General features: G+C 37.3%; 2 protein-coding genes across 2 annotated transcripts; one reads left to right on the top strand and one right to left on the bottom strand.

Moving 5' to 3' along the window:
* Nucleotides 1-497: 497 nt before the first annotated feature.
* LOC129436798 (NLR family CARD domain-containing protein 3) lies at nt 498-11,917 on the bottom strand. The gene is made up of 8 exons (XM_073866370.1): nt 11,654-11,917; nt 8,727-8,822; nt 7,950-8,114; nt 5,966-7,831; nt 4,361-4,534; nt 4,102-4,278; nt 3,774-3,820; nt 498-1,532 (listed from the first exon to the last, which is right to left on the bottom strand). Exons 3-8 carry the CDS (start codon nt 8,084-8,086, stop codon nt 1,003-1,005), a joined length of 2,931 nt encoding a protein of 976 aa, XP_073722471.1. The 5' UTR covers nt 8,087-8,114; nt 8,727-8,822; nt 11,654-11,917; the 3' UTR covers nt 498-1,002.
* A 2,006-nt stretch (nt 11,918-13,923) lies between these two features.
* LOC141363556 (NACHT, LRR and PYD domains-containing protein 3-like) lies at nt 13,924-19,107 on the top strand. Its single transcript, XM_073866372.1, has 5 exons — nt 13,924-15,860; nt 17,088-17,261; nt 17,344-17,520; nt 17,610-17,656; nt 18,073-19,107. The coding sequence occupies exons 1-5, from the start codon at nt 13,951-13,953 to the stop codon at nt 18,594-18,596; spliced, it is 2,832 nt and encodes a 943-aa protein (XP_073722473.1). The 5' UTR covers nt 13,924-13,950; the 3' UTR covers nt 18,597-19,107.
* The last annotated feature ends 580 nt before the right edge of the window (nt 19,108-19,687 follow it).

Genomic DNA, 19,687 nt, shown 5'->3' with positions numbered 1-19,687 from the left:
CGTTTTGCAATGAAACTCTTCATATGTTTAATGAATAATGCAGGTTACCCCTTATTGAGCATATATCATCTGGCAAGACACAGAATTTATTTTTGAATCTTAAAGAAAAACACCACTGTTCCCAAATTTTAATTAACCTATAAAAATGTACAAATGTTATTTATTTTAATATTATTGTTACATCCTTTTAATGAACATTGTTAAGTTGTAATGTGAAACATGTTTTCAAAATGCAGGTCTACAAAAAATGATCAAAAAGTGTCCTCGCATTATCTTAAATGTAGGCCTGTTATCTTTTTTACATTTACAGTAAATGTGCAAATCCCAATGTGGTTTATTATTATTATTTTATTCAAATTTTAACATTCTCATGGAAAGCTTGTAGAATATGACAAAAAATTTGAAAGTTTGTGGTCACCATGCCATGTTTCTAAACATTCAGAGCACACTGTTTTTTTTGGGGGGGAAACAAATAAGAATGTTTATACTTGAGTTCATGAAATATATCAATTGCTGTATTTATTGAAATAGACACGATACAATCCATGAAATAATATTGTGCATAAACAGCATAACAGTAACAATACATGCTTAAATTCTTTCAGCGCTGAAGCATAAACTATCATTTTGACATCATCGGTTTGCCTGCGATCAGAGGATCGAAATAATTACAGTGGCGCTTTAACAAACAGAAAACCCATTTATCATTTACTGTAATATATAGCTAACCAAAAAATTAAATACATGTCCATAGTGGGAAAAAAATAAAATTAAACAATCTTTGAATAATTACAAAACAAGCAACAAAAACAATACTTAAAACCCCAACAAGGAACTGAAATGACCGAACTAAAGAAGAAAAACAGGAGAAAAGAAATAAAGCTTGTTTCCTGGTGGCTGTCTCTTTTCTCCTGCCATGCTTTACTTCACAATTAACAGACTGTAGCATTCACAAAACTTACATGTAAACTTGTTACTAAGCTGGCTACTCTGAATAATTGCTCAGAGGATGTTGATTAATCTGACGTATCCATGATGAACCCCAAATCCAGCATACAGAGGTTCAGTGAATGTTGTGTTGACTGTGTGTAAGTGTGTGAGTGTTTGTGTATCAGAGACGCTGTAGAAGGACAAAGTGCCCGCTGACCAGTCCAGATAAACTCCTACTCTCTTGGAGAAGGATGAAAGGGCGGGTATGCTCAGGCTTTTATTATTGTGCCAAATGTTGAATCCGTTATCAGTGCAGAAGAGACTCCAGGAATTTTCATCAAGCCCAAACCTACTGTTATTCCCTGCTTTCCTGCTGATTCCTTTATATGTCACGGCTATACGAGTCCACACTTCCCATTCAGCCTCCCAGTAACAGCGTTCAGTCAGACTCTCTTTACACAGAAGCTGAGGAACACCTTCAAATCTCTCTGGATGATCAGGATACGACTGAGGATCTTTCACATATGTCACCTTTCTGTGGTCCTCAGACAGCATGTGATGAGTGCTTGCTGTGTCTGGATCCAGTGTGAGATAACAGGCATCTGAACACAAAATTAAAGCCTTACAGTAAAACATCTATAAGGCGTTAAAGGGATAGTTCAGCCAAAAACGATATTAAACCCATGATTCACTCACCCCCAAGCTGTCCGAGCCGCACACGTCCATCGCCTCCCAGACAAACACATTCTCGGATACTCTAGAAAACATTCTAGATCCTTCCGTTGATCAAATGCAATGCCACGGGGTCCACACACAGTCCACGACCCCCAAGTCCAAAAAAGTGTGTCCATCCTTCACAAACTAAATCCAAACAGCTCATGGATGACAAACAAATGTCTCCTGAGGGCAATCCGTGCGGTGTTGTTGCAGAAACATCCATATCCAAAGCCCCATCAACGCAATCAACCACCTTCCGGTCAGGGGCGGAGTGGGACCAAAACATCTACCGGGAAATTTCGTATACCACCGGCCCTCCGTGGTAAAAAAAATGTCTCGTAGCCTATTTGTAGTAAAACTAGGGTAATACAAATCGTAATCAATTTGCCCAACAAACAAAAAAAAACATTTTCATAATATTAATAAAATCATTAAATCATGGCTAATTTTCCTAAATGAGTAAAATTATACCTGTTTGAAAGACGGAGTTGCGCACCTGTCAATCAGCTATTACATAACAGAGCGAGACCAGAGATGAATGTGCTCATAAACGGGAGTAATATGGAATAATTTGTGCATCTTTGAATAATTGTAAGAATATTTCCTTTAAATATAATTTTTGTCATATAAAGTTTTGAGAGATAATAATGTTTTTTCCACGGTTATTGCTTATTTATTTTAACGTGTTTGGCGCATTACCTCAGAGATTATTTCAGATATATTGCTTTTTTCCGCTAATAATAATACAATTTACATGCCAATCCTACTTCCTTGTCTTTTATTAATTTCATTATGCTGTAATGTTAATTTATATGTGGATATTTAATGGCATATGAGACGTTCATTGCCGTTATATTATCTCGTCTAATATTCAAACCATATCCGGAATAATGTGTGCACCTAGAATACAGATTCATTTGAAAATAATTTTTGTCAAAGTTTTGAGAAATAATAATGTTGTGAGGATATTTATATATTTCAGTTGAATACTCTCGTCTATTAATATGGAAATCTAATAGAAATCTAATAGTAGGAAATATAAAATGTGATACTGCAAAGTTACCCTTCTAAATTTTATTTATGATATATAGCCATATGGAGATAAACCTTTGCAAATGTGCTGATTTTATCCATTCAAGTACTGACCACCAGGCTAGAGATTTTAAACATGCTTAATCCACACTTTCTATCAAATAGTCTCCACTTGATGGATCAATCCGACCGCATATGTACTGCAATAAACATGCATTCGGCGACGCAGCTTTTCACATCAAAGGTCGACAGGCTATGCAATTTGGAGAGGGGCCGTTCAATAATCCCCCTATATTTAAAAAAAATCCTAAACATGGTTAGACCTGCCGAACAGGTTGAGCACTTTTATATAGCCCACTGTGTTGAGCAAAGAGGCGGCACAGTTTGACCAGCGGGAAGCGGCCGCACATCAGGCCGCCAGACGGGGTTGCTATATAACTTGCAATGGATCAGACCGGCCCTCGCAGCCTCAAAACACTACCGGCCCACTGGGAAATTTCCCGACTCTCCCGATGGCCACTCCGCTACTGCTTCCGGTAGCGCCGCCATCTTAGACTCCTCTGTATTCAGGGGAGATTATTAGCGTAGTGTATGCTCTTTTCTTAGTGACGTATGACAAATTCGGAGGGCGGGGGCACAGAGCAGCAGCAGAGAAACCTCCGTAGGCTGCGTAGGCACTCATCCTGAATGCGGACGCAACTAAGATGGCGGCGCTACCGGAAGGTAGTTAATTACGTTAATAAAACTTTAAATATGGACACCTCCACAACAACACCGCACGGACCACCCCCAAAAGACATCCATCCATCATCCTGGAGCTGTTTGGATTTAATTTGTGAAGGATGGAGGCACCCCCCTTGGACTTGAAGGTCGTGGACCACGCGTGGACCCCGCAACACCACATCCAATCAACTGAAAGATCCAAAACATTCTCCAAAATATCCGAAAATGTGCCCGTCTGAAAAACGATGGACACATGCAACTCGGACAGCCCGGGGGTGAGCAAATCATGGGCTCAACATCGTCCCTGGCCGAACTATCCCTTTAAAGCATGAAAATGACTAAATGCACGTGTGTGAAAGTAAGAATATTACATTTTCGGAGTCCTGGTTGCATCCTGTTAAGATCTCCATGATCAACACTAAAACAGACAACCATTCACACATTAAGAAGCATTTCCAACTCTTAAGATATATACTGTCTATTATAACTGAGATGTTTTCATTCTATAGGGCTTGAAAGAATGATAAACACATTACTCTGTCTGCTAAAACAGAGAAACAGAAACTTGCTGTAAAACTAAAACTGCCCTCTTAGTTTTATTATCTCTCTTTACTTTGAAGAAATGTATATTTCATGTTCTTGGCATAGGTTGGCTAAGGACTCGTACTCCAAAACATTTGATTATTGTGTTTGTCTTACTTGACTTTCTCCAGTGTAAACTTGGGATCATTGAGTATCTGAGAGAGCATCTGGCGTCCTGAGTGTTGTGGGTGATTGTAGGTCAGATCCAGCTCTCTCAGGTGTGATGATGGGTTTGAACTCAGAGCTGAAGCCAAATAACAACAACCTTCATCTGTCACCATACAACCTGATAATCTACAGAGAGATCACACATCAACATCAGTCAGTTCATCCTCTTTAGTTATAAATCAGTAAATCAGTATCTAGAGATAAATACCTCAGTGTGTGTAGTTTACAGTTTGGACTCTTGAGAGCATCAGAGATGAGCTTCACTCCTGAATCCTGCAGATCATTGTTACTCAGGTCCAGATCTCTCACAGGTGAATTTAAGGATTGTAGACATGAAGACAACATTTTACAGGACTCAACTGTGAGATTACAGTCAGCAAGTCTGAAAAGAAACCAAAATAGAAGACTTTAAGGGCTATCTTTATTCAGAAATTAGCCTTAAGCCCTATTCGGACGGGATTAGTATTACAGGGGGACCTCTGAGAAAATCTTGTTTCTCAGAGGTCCTCTGTGTTTTTAATCCCGTCCGAATCGGCCATGTCTGTGTTTTTCTCTGACGACCTCCGTAAGAATTCCAGAGCAATTTACCTACTGTTTTCGCCGAACTCAGAGGTCTTCTGAGAAATTTAATCCCGTCCGAATGCAAATGTCTGTGTTTGCCCGCAATATCTTTTGAAAACGCGGTAATTTCGTGTTTTGGCCAACGTGATCTGCCGTAAGGTCTTACTAATGCGTGTATATTCTATTTCCTGAGTCCCGTTCATTCAGATATGAATGTTTTTTTGCATTCGGCAAAATAAAATAATTAAATCAAGACAAGCTGAATATCATACACTGTTAAATCATTAACACTATAAGAAACTCCGTTCAAAGTTGTTCAACTCCGGAATGGTAATGTTAATTAATAAAGATAATACATTTTTATTAATCATTTCTTCATTTCTTTGTGTTGATTATATAAAACACGTAGGCTAACGTTACTTTAGTAGGATTTGTATATTTTATTTTGATTTGTTAAAATTAAATTAATAAATTACATGTTCTGTCATAATTTTACATTTAAAGCAAAATATTAAACATTACAATCACGCGTATCCAGAGCACGTGCTACTGCAACGCCCAAATGCATGAAACAGACACTCCCATCTCTGGAATAGCCTGCATCATTTTAATCCCCTCCGAATCGGTACATAAAATCACAGACGTCCTGGGGGACACGTTGAAACTCAAACGTCGCTTGGAAAACTAATCCCGTCCGAATAGTGCTTTAGAATGGTATTGGTAATAAACCAGTTGCATAGGTAAGGTAATGCCTTTATTTACAGGAATTTACTGTAAACTTCACCCATCTGGGTCCCATTTTCAAGCTCTATGTGCTTTGAGGACAACATCTGCTGGGCTGCAAGTGGGATTTGCTATTTTCAATTGAGGCCCCATACCATTCAACCACACGACTGTCAATCAATATTACACCAGATGTTTGGGTAGGCCCAGCTAGACAATATGCATAAGATCCATCTTCCCAGCAAACACTGCAGAGTGTATAAGTGGGTCCACACAATATAGTGTAAAAAGTGACATTAAGGCAGTGTTGCAGTAAATTATAGAATAAAGTGATTTTGGTGATCAGTGTTTTAATTTACTTTCGAACTGAGTCGCATTACTTTAAATCTCTTTCATCTTCTTTTATCAATATCAGCAGTTTTATTATGAACACTTATGTGTTGAGAAACAAATCTAATAAATGAAGCGATGCTTATAATTTTCAGATAAAATATTTCTAATTTGTGTAATGCAAGTAATTAATACTCACATAGCTCTTGTGCAGTTGTTGACAGCTGGTATGAGTCTTCTTCTCCCCTCCTCTGTTGTGTTGTATTTCTTCAGATTCAGCTCATCCAGCACCTCCTCTGACATCTGAAGCATGTAGGCTATTGCTGAACAGTGAGCAGCAGAGAGTTTCTTCTCTGAGTGTTTGTCTGATCTCACAAACTCCTCAATCTCTCTGTACAGAGTCTGATCATTCACTTCAAGAAGACACAGAAACAGATTGATGGCTCTTTCTGCTGAGAGATCTTCATTATGCTTGACTTTATCTTTAATGTATGTTTTGATATTCTTGGTAGTTTCTGAGGTGTCCACCGTGTGTGTCAGTAGATCCTTTAAGAGTCTCTGATTGGACTCCAGTGAGATGCCCAGCAGGAATCGCAGGAAAAGATCCAGATGTCCAGTTTCACTTGCAAGAGCATCATCTACTGCACCTTTAAGCAATTTCTGGACTGAAGCAAAATACTTTAAGATTTCCATGGTTGTACTTACATGGTAGTAAAATACATACAATGCAGCCAGAAACTCCTGACAGCTGAGATGTATGAAGCAGTAGATTTTCCTCTGATGCATCACAGATTCCTCCTTAAAGATCTCAGTACAAATCCCAGAATACACTGAGGCGTCAGTGATGTCTATGCCAGACTCTCTCAGCTCCTCCTCATAAAACATCACATTACCCTTCATCAGCTGTTTGAAAGCCAGTTCAGACAGTTTGACAATCACTTCTCTGTTGGACTGCAGGAGTTTCTCTGGATCTCTCTCATCATACTTCTCATTCTTCATATTCATCTGAATCAGCAGGAAGTGGATGTACATTTCAGTCAGAGTTTTAGGGATTTCTGCTCTCTCATTGTCTTGTTTCAGGAGGTTTTGAAGCACAGTGGATGAGATCCAACAGAAGACTGGTATGTGACACATGATGTGGAGACTTCTTGATCTTCTAATGTGTAAGATGATTCTGCTGGCTTGATGTTCATCACTGATTCTCTTCCTGAAATATTCCTCCTTCTGAGCGTCATTGAATCCCTGGATTTCTGTCAGACGGTTGATGTATTTAGATGGGATCTGATTGGCTGCTGCTGGTCTGGAGGTGATCCAGATGAGAGCAGAGGGAAGCAGATCTCCTTTTATAAGGTTTGATATCAACACAGGCACTGATGAAGTCTCAGTCACCTCAGAAACTTTCTCAGCGTCTGAAAACATCAGTGTCATTCTGTTTTCATCCAGACCATCAAAGATGAACACAACTTTACACTCATCATAAATCTTTGAGTCCAGATCTTGAAGTTCAGGATGAAAGTCAAGCAGAAGTTTGTGAAGACTGTACTGATCATCTTGAATCAAGTTCAGCTCTCGAAACGGAAGCACAAACATGAAATCTACATCCTGATTGGCCGTTCCCTCGGCCCAATCCAGAATGAACTTCTGTACAGAGACGGTTTTTCCAATTCCAGCGATGCCTTTAGTAAGAACGCTCTTGATTTTGTCTCTCTTTCTTCTTTTCTCTGTTTTATATTCTGGTTCAGGTAAGGGTTTAAAGATGTCATTGCAGTAGATTGTTGTGTCTTGTAATTGTTGTGTTCTGGTGTTTTTCTCCATGTGTAAAACTTCATGTTCTTTATTCACTCCTTCACTCTCTCCCTCTATGAGGTACAGTTGTGTGTAAATCCTCTTCAAGAGGGTTTGATTCTCCTGGAGTTTAATTCCCTCAAATAGACTCTCATATTTGTTCTTCATGATGGTTTTGTGTTGGTCTTTGACTCTCTGCAGAACATCATCTACTGGTTGATGTAAATCCTGATGAAGGTCATCAGTCTCATCACCTTTACATCTAATGTTTGAACTACGGCTAAATTAACATTAGAAAATAAACAAAGAACAGAGAGAAAAACATGACACTAATACATGTAATATAATTGTCCATAAATAATTAGCAGTTAGATAGTCAACTATATGTTTATACTTACAGAGAGTCAGAAGTTACTGCTTCATCACTGAGATCAGGTGGGAGAAAATATGCAGAATTATTACTCTTCAGAGACACAACACTGGGTTCTGGAGATGAAAAGGACATTTTCTGACTTTCGCTCTCTTTGTTCTCCATGATGAGAAACTTCTCAGGACTGTATATATTGTAGAAACACAGAAAACATCATTAAACAACTAAATTATTGTATATCAGGACTATAGGCAGTCTGTTGTCTTCTTTCTCCTTCTTTCACCTGACATTTGCACACTAGAGTGAAGAGAACAGAGAAAAGTTAAGAACATTCCTTGAAAGTTCCCAATGTTACCAAAAACTTTATCCCAACATAGATGGTTTTAAGAACGTTTCTTGGTTGTCTGAACGTTAGAGGAACATTCTACCATTTTCACTATGACGATGTCATGTTTCAATGTTCACACAATGTTTAAAACAGCTGTTTTCTATATTAACTGTTTTGCATTTTATGTAAATGATAGAGAAACATAAAATTTTATTAGCAAGCAAAATATCAAGGGTTTAGAAGTCCAAACAAACACTGATCACCATAATGGTGGCTTTAAATGAAACAAAATATCAACATCAAAACCTAATAAATGGATTGTGTTTTCTATAGCAATGTTTTTCATTTAGACAACCAAGACACTTTCTTAAAACCACTTTTTATGTTGGCAGAACGTTTTTGGGAACACAAAGAACTTTCACGGAACGTTCTTACAACTTTTCTTTGTTAGCTGGGCTGTGTCTGTAGTGGGTTTACCTCAGAGTTGTGTTGTTTTCACATTAAAGAGCTGTCACAGGGTAAAGCTCTAGTTTGTGTGTTTATTGATGGCTTCAGGCAGCTCTTCAGGCAGATCTGCAGAGAAACATAGACACTATCAGATACATATGACTGCAAAAAACATCTTGCCGGTACAAATATGTCGCTCTACATATTAACCAATTTAAACACATCAAAACCATGTGTATATATAAAATGATGAAAAATAAATAATAATATTACACTTGCAATCACACAAATATATGCATTTTACAGTGGCTGCATCCTCTGAAGGCCACATTCAAAGGCCAAATGGCCTTAGTTACCCGTGAAATGATTAAGCCATCATATGGCTAGATATTTTAAAATAGACATCAATAACCAATCACACGCTACCTGTCCAGGGACTACAGGTGAAAATTAGCAACTGTTGCTACAACCTGGCTTGAGACATGTTCTCTTGTTTTTAAAAAGTTTAATGTTTCATTGTGCATTGTCCCTGTCTCAAATAAATAATTTCCACCCATCCATCCATCCAACCATAGTTAAATTTATATTTTTTGCTAGTTTAATCTATGGTCCCGAAGTCATTTGGGGTTTTAAGTAGGATTTTGGTTAAACGTAAACGTAAGATCTTGGGTAACACAAGCTCAAAATATTTAAACGTTTTATTCTGACAGAGTAATACCACACTCTTTGTTGTTTTATTTTTATTTTATTTTTATGTCTTGAAATGGGCGGTTAGCATGTCTGCTTAAAATCATCTGGGGATCTTTAATACATCTGCTGGGTAAAAACATCTGACATCTTAGAAAATCAGATTTTACATAATGTTACATTCATTATAAACATAATCTTACAGACTTCTTCTAAATGTCTATATGACAGGAAACGTCTCAAAGAAAATTTAAATAAATTACTTTTTTTAACCCTGGAGAACCCACTGGTCAAATTTGGCCAATGTTAATTGATGCTAAGAGAAGGGTTCTTGGGTTCTTCAGGGTTAAAGTTTATCTATGGACAAAACGTGTGAAAAAAACCATTTCCCACCTAACAGAAAAAAGTTCCAAGAACGTTCCCTGAAAGTTCCCAACGCTCCCAAAAATGCTCCGCCAACGCAAAAAGCGTCCAGCCTTCCTGTCGTTAGAGGAATGTTACATTCCACCATTCCCAAACGCCACGACAATGTCACGTTCCACTGCTCACACAATGTTCAAAACAACAACTTTTTACTACATTATTGACCTGTCTGACTGTCATGCAAACGATAGAGAAACATTGCACTCCATTATCTTATAAAACATTATTTATGAATGTTCAGTAAATATATTGCTGTAGAAAACACAATTCACTTATTAGGTTTAGATGTTGATGTTTTGTTTTTATTTATAGTCACCATTATTGTGATTGGTGTTTGTTTTAGTTGGACTCTTGACCCTTGACTTTATGTTCGCTAGTTTTTTTCTCTGGTTGTGTTAACTTTGTGTTAATACACCACATTTGTTATGAACATGTAAAGTTAATAGTGTAATTCTGTGGTGATTGATACATAACGGTAAAGATCATCACCTAATCAATTCACTAATCAAAAGCCTACTCTCCGTCAACCATGCAAACGAGATCCAGCACTTTCACAGCAGTTTGTCATTAAGGAGTTTAAGAAACTTTGGACGAAAATCCGCTGTGTAATTGGGACACACAAACATCAAGAATCAGACTATGAATCTCAACCATGGTGACAAATAAAATTGTTTAAAAAAATCCTTATTTATCCATGCTGCAGTGCATGCTGGGAGTCCTGAATGAGATTTGTAATTTGTTGATACCCAGCATGCATTGCAGCATGAAGTTTTTCATTTAATTGTCACCATGGTTGAGATTCATACTATGATTCTTGATGTTTGTGCATCCCATTATTACAGCGGATATTTTTTGTTCAAAGTTTCTAAAAGTGTTGGATCTCATTTACAATATTGACAGAAAATAACTTTTGATTCGTAAAATAATTAGGTGATGATCTTAACCATAATGTACCAACCACCACAGAATTACACTATTAACTTTACATGTCCATAACAAATGTGGTGTATTAACACAAAGTGAACATAACCAGAGGAAAACTAGAAAGCAAAAAGTCAAGGGTCCAACTAAAACAAACACTAATCACAATAATTGTGACTTAAAATGAAACAAAACATCAACATCTAAACCTCATAAGTGAATTGTGTTTTCTACGACAATATTTTTACTGAAACAATGTTTTATAACAGTTTTAAAATAATAAAATGCAATGTTTCTCTATCATTTACATAACAATTAAACAAGTCAATATAATAAACAGCTGTTGTTTTAATTGTTTTAAACATTGTGTGAACATTAAAACAGAACATTGTCATAATGTTTAAAAATTGTAAAATGTAACATTCCTCTTACGTTCAAACAACACAAAAACGTTTTTAGAATGTCAAGAAAACTGGACACTTTTTACGTTGGCAGAACGTTTTTGGGAACGTTGGGAACTTTCAGAGAACGTTCTTAGAACTTTTTTCTATTAGCTGGGTTGTTGATTAGAAACAAATATTATTTTTATTGCGATAATCCAGAACTCTTTGGACGAGGAAACCCGTGTGTAGCTAACTTCCGGAGTTGGTAGAAAAATACGCAGTTCTCTGTTAACATTAGTCTACCAAATACGCCATTAAACAAAGTAAATTACCGTAATAATCTTGTGCAATAACAACCCCCTTTAACATTTTTTATATCTTAAATAAACAAATTGGTTTCTGATGCTGGCTTTCGTGTTAATCATGAGCCCGTCTGAACCTTCATTTTATCGGTTTTAAATAAGTGACACAAACGTAATAACAAACGAGATGATGAGATAATGTGACAAGCTGAAGATTCATAAGTATTATAAGCTTTCTTACCGTAAATGTGCGCCGATATCTCATCGCTGCACTTTGTTAAATTAATTGCTGCATTTCACTTTCGTTTTCGTTCTTTTACAATCGACTTTGAGAAAATGGGGAATGTGCCCAACGTTTTGCTACGGCTTCCGGGTTAAACGACACGTTTCCTGGTAACGGTGTGCAACAGGTTTTGAGATACGTTTTCTTTTGTTTGGTGGGTGTGTAATCAGCAGCAACAGTGTTTGTAAAGGTTCGTTATTGTAACAAATTGAAACAAAACTATAACTACAGTAAAATACCGCTAGATGGAGGTACTAAACCGTCACCATGGTGGTGTGCACACCGGGTTCGCGTGACAGCTGTTTCATGTTTTGAGTTTTACGCCCTGGAATCTAACAACACATCATTTTCATCTCAGTTACATCCTTAAATCCACTTCACAGTCATTACTATGAGATTTGAGGTGGCTTTAGTATTTGTTTGTTCTGATGGGATCGATCACCAGATGACCAGAAATGTAAACGAATGTGAGAGAAGTGGAAGAAGAATCCAAAGAGACGCCATCACGATACTGTAAAACAAACGTTGGATTTAAAATTCCGGTTTATTGTGCGGTAAGTTCTGAAGTTCGTAATGTTGTACTGTAAAAGTATAATAATGAATTGCTGTCATTTGTGTTTCTGAACTTCTGTATATCAAACCAGTTTTACTCCTTTATTTCAAAACAAAAGTCATTATTTATGTTTACAGAAACTATGAATTACATTTTACAAAGTGAAAGTCATCATGGAGAGTATAAATGTTTTATATGCTGGGGTTTGTTACTGTAGTAATACCATGGTAACCACAAAATAACCATGGTTTTGACAACTATGGTTTTCAAAAACTATAGTTCAACATTGGTTAGTGTAGTGTGGTTTTGCTAATAGGAATCAATACTAAAGTTTTTGCATTGTAAAACAGGGTGTTAAAGGGATGTTCACCCAAAAATGAAAATTCTGTAAACATTTACTCACCATCATGTTGTTACAAACTGTTATAAAAAAATTTGTTTTGATGAACACGGAGTAAGAAGTTTTGAGAAATGTTTGTAACCAAACCGATCATGAGCCCCATTTGCTTCCGCAATATTCTTTTTTCTATTATGGAAGTGAATGGGGCTCATGATTGGTTTGGTTAGGGATGCACCAAATCCAGGATTCGGATTCGGCCGAATACTGGGCTTTTTGACAGGGTTCCGGTTTGGCCGAATCCTAGATTTTTTTTCCAACGAACCGAACCCTAGGCTTGCGCTACGCTGGTCGACGTCACGCGGCCGTTGATTACACACATCGGGTGCTGACGTGGAGATGAGTTTTTTCTTTCGGTGAGCCTTAGGGGCTGGACACACCAAAACTTTTAAACACGGCTGAAAACGCCTTGAGGACGCCAAATGCCAGCTGTTTTTCAGCCGAGCGCTTGGTAGCTGTGATGCTTCAGCTGTGAGCCGGTTGGCTGCTGTGGTAATGTCCCGCCCCTCCTCCACTGTAATTGGACGGCCATGTGAAAACTGACATTGGCGAGCGGAGCTTCTCACTCAAAGTTAAATATAGTTTTCAGCGCGGAGCTGCTTGCTTATTGGAAAAACGAGCGTGTCGCAACGCATCGCTTTCATTATGCATAGGCTTATGGTAATTGTCACAATTGTTTTTCCAACTTGTCATCCTGGCATAATGTACAGTTAAAATTAAATAAAATGAAAAATACACTGCTGTGGATGTTGTTTACGTCATAATGTGTTTTACTGTGTTAATGGAATAAGGATGCGAGTAGGATTCGGTATTCGGTTTCGGCCGAATCTTAAATGGTGGATTCGGGATTCGGCCGAACCTACAAAATCTGGATTCGGTGCATCCCTAGTCCAAATGCCCCTTTCCTAACTTGAATTTTGAGGGGGAATGGAGTTGCAACTGTAACTTGTTAGAATTGTTTTGAAATTGTGGAATTGAAAAGGATTTATATTTAAATAACTTGATAACATTTTAAAATGACTGGAATGAATGGATTTTTTATTGCACTATTATTGTATAATGCATCATCAAGCATGTCACATGAAATCTCACAGTCACAGCGTTGGATGACTTATGTACTATATATACATACGCACACACACAAATACAGACAACACTGGCATGAAGAGTCATTCTACCAGACTGAAGTATTGCTTGATCATAATGTACTTACATCCCTTTGTGAAATCTTCATGATGTTCTCCAGACGTTGTTCTCATGACTGTCATAGTTATTTTTTGCTTCTCCTTTTCCAGCAGTGAGGGGATGCGGTCCAGTCTGAACTACACTGATTCCTCCTGTCAAACTCACAAGAATGAATCAGACCTACAGACACAAACGCTGCTTGAGGAGACTGAAGATCTTCATCAGGTTTCATGTGAAGTTCTGCAGAGAGTCAAAGACCAACACAAAACCATCATGAAGAACAAGTTTGAGAGTTTATTTGAGGGAATTAAACTCCAGGAGAATCATACGCTCCTGAAGAGGATTTATACACAACTGTACCTCATAGAGGGAGAGAGTGAAGGAGTGAATGAAGAACATGAAGTTTTACACATGGAGAAAAACACCAGAACACAACACTTACAAGACACAACAATCTACTGCAATGACATCTTTAAACCCTTACCTGAACCAGAATATAAAACAGAGAAAAGAAGAGAGAGGAAAGACAAAATCAAGAGCGTTCTTACTAAAGGCATCGCTGGAATTGGAAAAACCGTCTCTGTACAGAAGTTCATTCTGGATTGGGCCGAGGGAACAGCCAATCAGGATGTAGATTTCATGTTTGTGTTTCCGTTTCGAGAGCTGAACTTGATTCAAGATGATCAGTACAGTCTTCACAAACTTCTGCTTGACTTTCATCCTGAACTTCAAGATCTGGACTCAAAGATTTATGATGAGTGTAAAGTTGTGTTCATCTTTGATGGTCTGGATGAAAACAGAATGACACTGATGTTTTCAGACGCTGAGAAAGTTTCTGAGGTGACTGAGACTTCATCAGTGCCTGTGTTGATATCAAACCTCATGAAAGGAGATCTGCTTCCCTCTGCTCTCATCTGGATCACCTCCAGACCAGCAGCAGCCAATCAGATCCCATCTAAATACATCAACCGTCTGACAGAAATCCAGGGATTCAATGATGATCAGAAGGAGGAATATTTCAGGAAGAGAATCAGTGATGAACATCAAGCCAGCAGAATCATCTCACACGTCAGAAGATCAAGAAGTCTCCACATCATGTGTCACATACCAGTCTTCTGTTGGATCTCATCCACTGTGCTTCAAAACATCCTGAAACAAGACAATGAGAGAGCAGAAATCCCTAAAACTCTGACTGAAATGTACATCCACTTCCTGCTGATTCAGATGAATATGAAGAATGAGAAGTATGATGAGAGAGATCCAATAAAACTCCTGCAGTCCAACAGAGAAGTGATTGTCAAACTGTCTGAACTGGCTTTCAAACAGCTGATGAAGGGTAATGTGATGTTTTATGAGGAGGAGCTGAGAGAGTCTGGCATAGACATCACTGACGCCTCAGTGTATTCTGGGATTTGTACTGAGATCTTTAAGGAGGAATCTGTGATGCATCAGAGGAAAATCTACTGCTTCATACATCTCAGCTTTCAGGAGTTTCTGGCTGCTCTCTATGCATTTTACTGGTATGTAAGCAAAAAAGTTGACACCTTAAAGTTTCTGAATTTAGTTTATAGCTTTCTAAAAAATGCAGTAGATAAAGCTCTTGAAAGTGAAACTGGACATCTGGATCTTTTCCTGCGATTCCTGCTGGGCATCTCACTGGAGTCCAATCAGAGACTCTTAAAGGATCTACTGACACACACGGTGGACACCTCAGAAACCATCAGTGAAATCACACAGTACATTAAAGATAAAGTCAAGCATAATGAAGATCTCTCTGCAGAAAGATCCATCAATCTGTTTCTGTGTCTTCTTGAAGTGAATGATCAGACTCTGTACAGAGAGATTGAGGAGTTTGTGAGATCAGACAAACACTCAGAGAAGAAACTCTCTGCTGCTCACTGTTCAGCAATAGCCTACATGCTTCAGATGTCAGAGGAGGTGCTGGATGAACTGAATCTGAAGAAATACAACACAACAGACGAAGGAAGAAGACGACTCATACCAGCTGTCAACAACTGCACAAGAGCTATGTAAGAGTTTTATCATTTATTTAAATATCATGTAAGGGATAATCAATAAGACTTATAGTAGAAAAATCAAGATTACATTTTTAAAGGTTAAAGGGACAGCCCACCGAAAACTGAAAATACTGTTATAATATACTTACACTTCAGTTGTCCCAAACTTGTATACATCTCAGCTAGAAGAAAAAGTTATAAGAACGTTCCCTGAAAGTTCCCAAGGTTCCCAAAAACATTCTGCCAACGTTGAAGGTTTCCAGTTTTCTTTGAGTTCTAGGAATGTTTCTGTTGTCTGAACGTTAGAGTAATGTTACATTTTACCATTTTTAAAGGTTATGACAATGTCATGTTTTAATGTTCACACAATGTTTAAAACAACAACTGTTTATTATATTGACTTGTTTAATTGTTGTGTGGATGATGGAGAGACATTGCATTTTATTATTTTGTGGAACATTGTTTCTGAATGTTCAGTGGATGTATTGCTGTGGAGAACACAGTTCGCTTGTTGGGTTTGGATGTTGATGTTTTGTTGCGTTTTAAGTCGCCATTGTTGTGATTGGTGCTTGTTTTGGTTGGACTCTTGACACTTGACTTTTTGCTTGCGAATTTTTTCTCTGGTTGTGTTAACTTTGTGTTAATGCACCACATTTGTTATGAACATGTAAAGTTAATAGTGTAATTCTGTGGTTGTTGGTACGTAATGGTAAAGATCATCACCTAATTAATTTACTAATCAAAAGTTTTTTTTCTGCCAATAATGTATATTAGATCCAGCTCTTTCAAAGCAGTTTGTCATTAAGGAGTTTTAGAAACTTTGGACAAAAAATATCCGCTGTATAATTGGGACGCACAAACGTCAAGAATCAGACCATGAATCTCAACCATGCTGACAAACAAAATTGTTTAAAAAATCCTTATTTATCCATGCTGCAGTGCATGTTGGGAATCCTGAATGAGATTTGTAATTTGTTAATACCCAGCATGCATTGCAGCATGAAGTTTTTATTTAAGAGGCCTCTTATTATGTTGGTCAGTTGAATGTTAATTAGATCCAATCCATGTTCAGTAAAAATGATTTGATGCAGAAATAAACTAGCTAATAGACCAACTGTATAGTGCATCCCTACTTCAAACGCAACATGTACAAAAGTTGATTACTTTTCTTACAGGTGACTAAAAATCACTAAAGAAATAAATTATAAAAAAAAAATAATTTGTGCTTTACCCTTGTAGTCTTACAGACTGTAATCTCACAGTTGAGTGCTGTAAAATTGTGGCTTCAGCTCTTCAATCCTCAAATTCATCTGTGAGAGATCTGGACTTGAGTAACAATGACCTGCAGGATTCAGGAGTGAAGCTCATCTCTGATGCTCTCAAGAGTCCAGACTGTAAACTACACACATTGAGGTATTTATCTCTAGATACTGATTTACTGATTTATAACTAAAAAGGATGAACTGACTGATGTTGATGTGTGATCTCTCTGTAGATTATCAGGTTGTATGGTGACAGATGAAGGTTGTTGTTATTTGGCTTCAGCTCTGAGTTCAAACCCATCATCACACCTGAGAGAGCTGGATCTGAGCTACAATCACCCACAACACTCAGGACGCCAGATGCTCTCTCAGAGACTCAATGATACGAACTGCGCACTCAAGAAACTCATGTATGTACAATGTCATCTTATTATGTAGTACAGTATTGTGTCTTTATCTCCATCCTCTCATATTTTTGTGTTTATATTTGTGTCTGTAGGTTGGATTATGGAGGAGAGAGCAGACTTTTACCAGGACTGAAAAAATGTAATGTTTAATAAACATTAATGTAAGCCTGTGTGAAATACAGGCTAAAGTCTCATAATCTATTGAATCTTATGATTTTACTTAAAGGTGTAGCCGAGGATTTTCTCGAGTTTTAGAAAAGAATTGTCTTGTCCACTTTTTTTCAAAAATGCAATTGCGCAACACTCCTGATTGACAACTAGGAGGACCAATAGTCTTGATGACCACCCGGAAAAAGAAAATCCTCCGCAATACCTTTAATCTTTGACGTGATCTCACTCAGTCAATATAAAAGATATCAAAGTTATATTATTGCAAAAAAATGTTTACATAAAAATAACTTTAACTGGATCTTCACGTAAAGTCACAAATATCAGCGTAAAACACTATTACTAAAGATGTCTAATAATTTAATTTCTTTCTTTTCTCATCCGCAGACTCCTGTTATCTCACTCTGGATTCAAACACAGCAGATTGTCGTCTCGCTCTGTCTCAGGAAAACCGAATGGTGATGCGTGTGAAAGAGAGACAGTCGTATCCGGATCATCCAGACAGATTTGATTACTATGGTAACGTTCTGTGTAAAGAGGCTCTGACTGAACGGTGTTATTGGGAAGCTGAATGGACCGGGGTGAATGATTTATGTGTGGTATATAAAGGGTTAAAGAGAAAGGGTGACAGTAGTGAGTGTTATTTTGGATTCAATGATAATTCCTGGACTCTTTACTGCACAAAACGAAGTTACTCTGCAATACATAATAAAAAAAGCACAGACATACCTGCACCTTTCCCATCTAACAGAGTAGGAGTTTATCTGGACTGGTCAGCGGGTACTCTCTCCTACTACAGTGTCTCTGATACACAAACACTCACACATTTACACACATTTAACACAACATTTACTGAACCTCTATATGCTGGATTTGGGGTTTATCCAGGCTCCTCTGTGTGTTTATGTTAAACAGGGCCTACATCTTAAAACTGATTCAGAAATCAATACAGAAAGGAATTTTAAAGATTTCCAGTGGAAGTGTTTACCAAGGAATATTGATTTTGTTAAAATGGAACATAACTATTTGAATGCTCGTAACCTGGGACCTTATGTTTACAATATGTACCTTTTTTCACACAATAATCTACAAGAGTGTGGCAGTGGGGTACAACACACATATTTGTAATAGGTGTATAAGTGTTATTTGTTTGATAAAAATTCATTTGAAACGATACAGTACCTGATAATAAAACGAAAACTGCCATTTTTCTCCCTCTAGCTAAACCTGGGAAAGGTATAACCAAACGTAGTAGCTATAGACCCATCACTCTTATCTCTACAATATGTAAAGTAATGGAAAAAATCATTGTAAGGCGAATTAATTACCTTTTACAGTTGGTTTCAGGAAAAGTAGGTCTACAGTATATGCATTGGTACTGTTTGAAAATGAAATTAAAAAAGCTTTTGTAATGAAACAACATATGATTGCAGTCTTCTTTGACATAGAAAAGGCTAAAGACACTTCTGGATGGAAGGATTACTATTATTAAACTAAACAAAATTGGAATAGGTGGGACATTTTTAGGACTTTTTATATGAATGTCCTTTTCAGGTTAAAGTTGGAGAAGAACTTTCAGCTCTTTATAAGTTCTGAATGGAAGTCCGCAGGGTAGTGCAATTAGCCCAATGATTAATGATGTTTTTGATCAAATTAAAAAAACAGGAATAGGACTAGCACTGTATGCAGATGACGGATCATTATGGAAGAGAAGCCGTAATATAAAAAATGTAGTAAAAGGTATACAGAAGTCTTATCGAAGAAGTGGAGGAGTAACACAATATATGTTATTTATAAGGAAAACTATTTTAAAACTAAAATATGATCAAACATTAGAAATAGTACAGTTTTTTTTTAATATGTGGGAATCTGGTTTGATGAAAAATGAACATGGAAACATCACATTAGTAAAATTAAAGTGTAAAAAGGTTTTAAATTGCATGCATATGGTTGCTGGTCAGGATTAGGGAGCTAGTCGTAATGTTTTATTGTGCATGTATCA

Source organism: Misgurnus anguillicaudatus, chromosome 3 (genome assembly GCF_027580225.2).
Source record: "Misgurnus anguillicaudatus chromosome 3, ASM2758022v2, whole genome shotgun sequence".
Taxonomy (NCBI): domain Eukaryota; kingdom Metazoa; phylum Chordata; class Actinopteri; order Cypriniformes; family Cobitidae; genus Misgurnus; species Misgurnus anguillicaudatus.
This window is presented reverse-complemented; position numbering and strand designations above follow the sequence as displayed.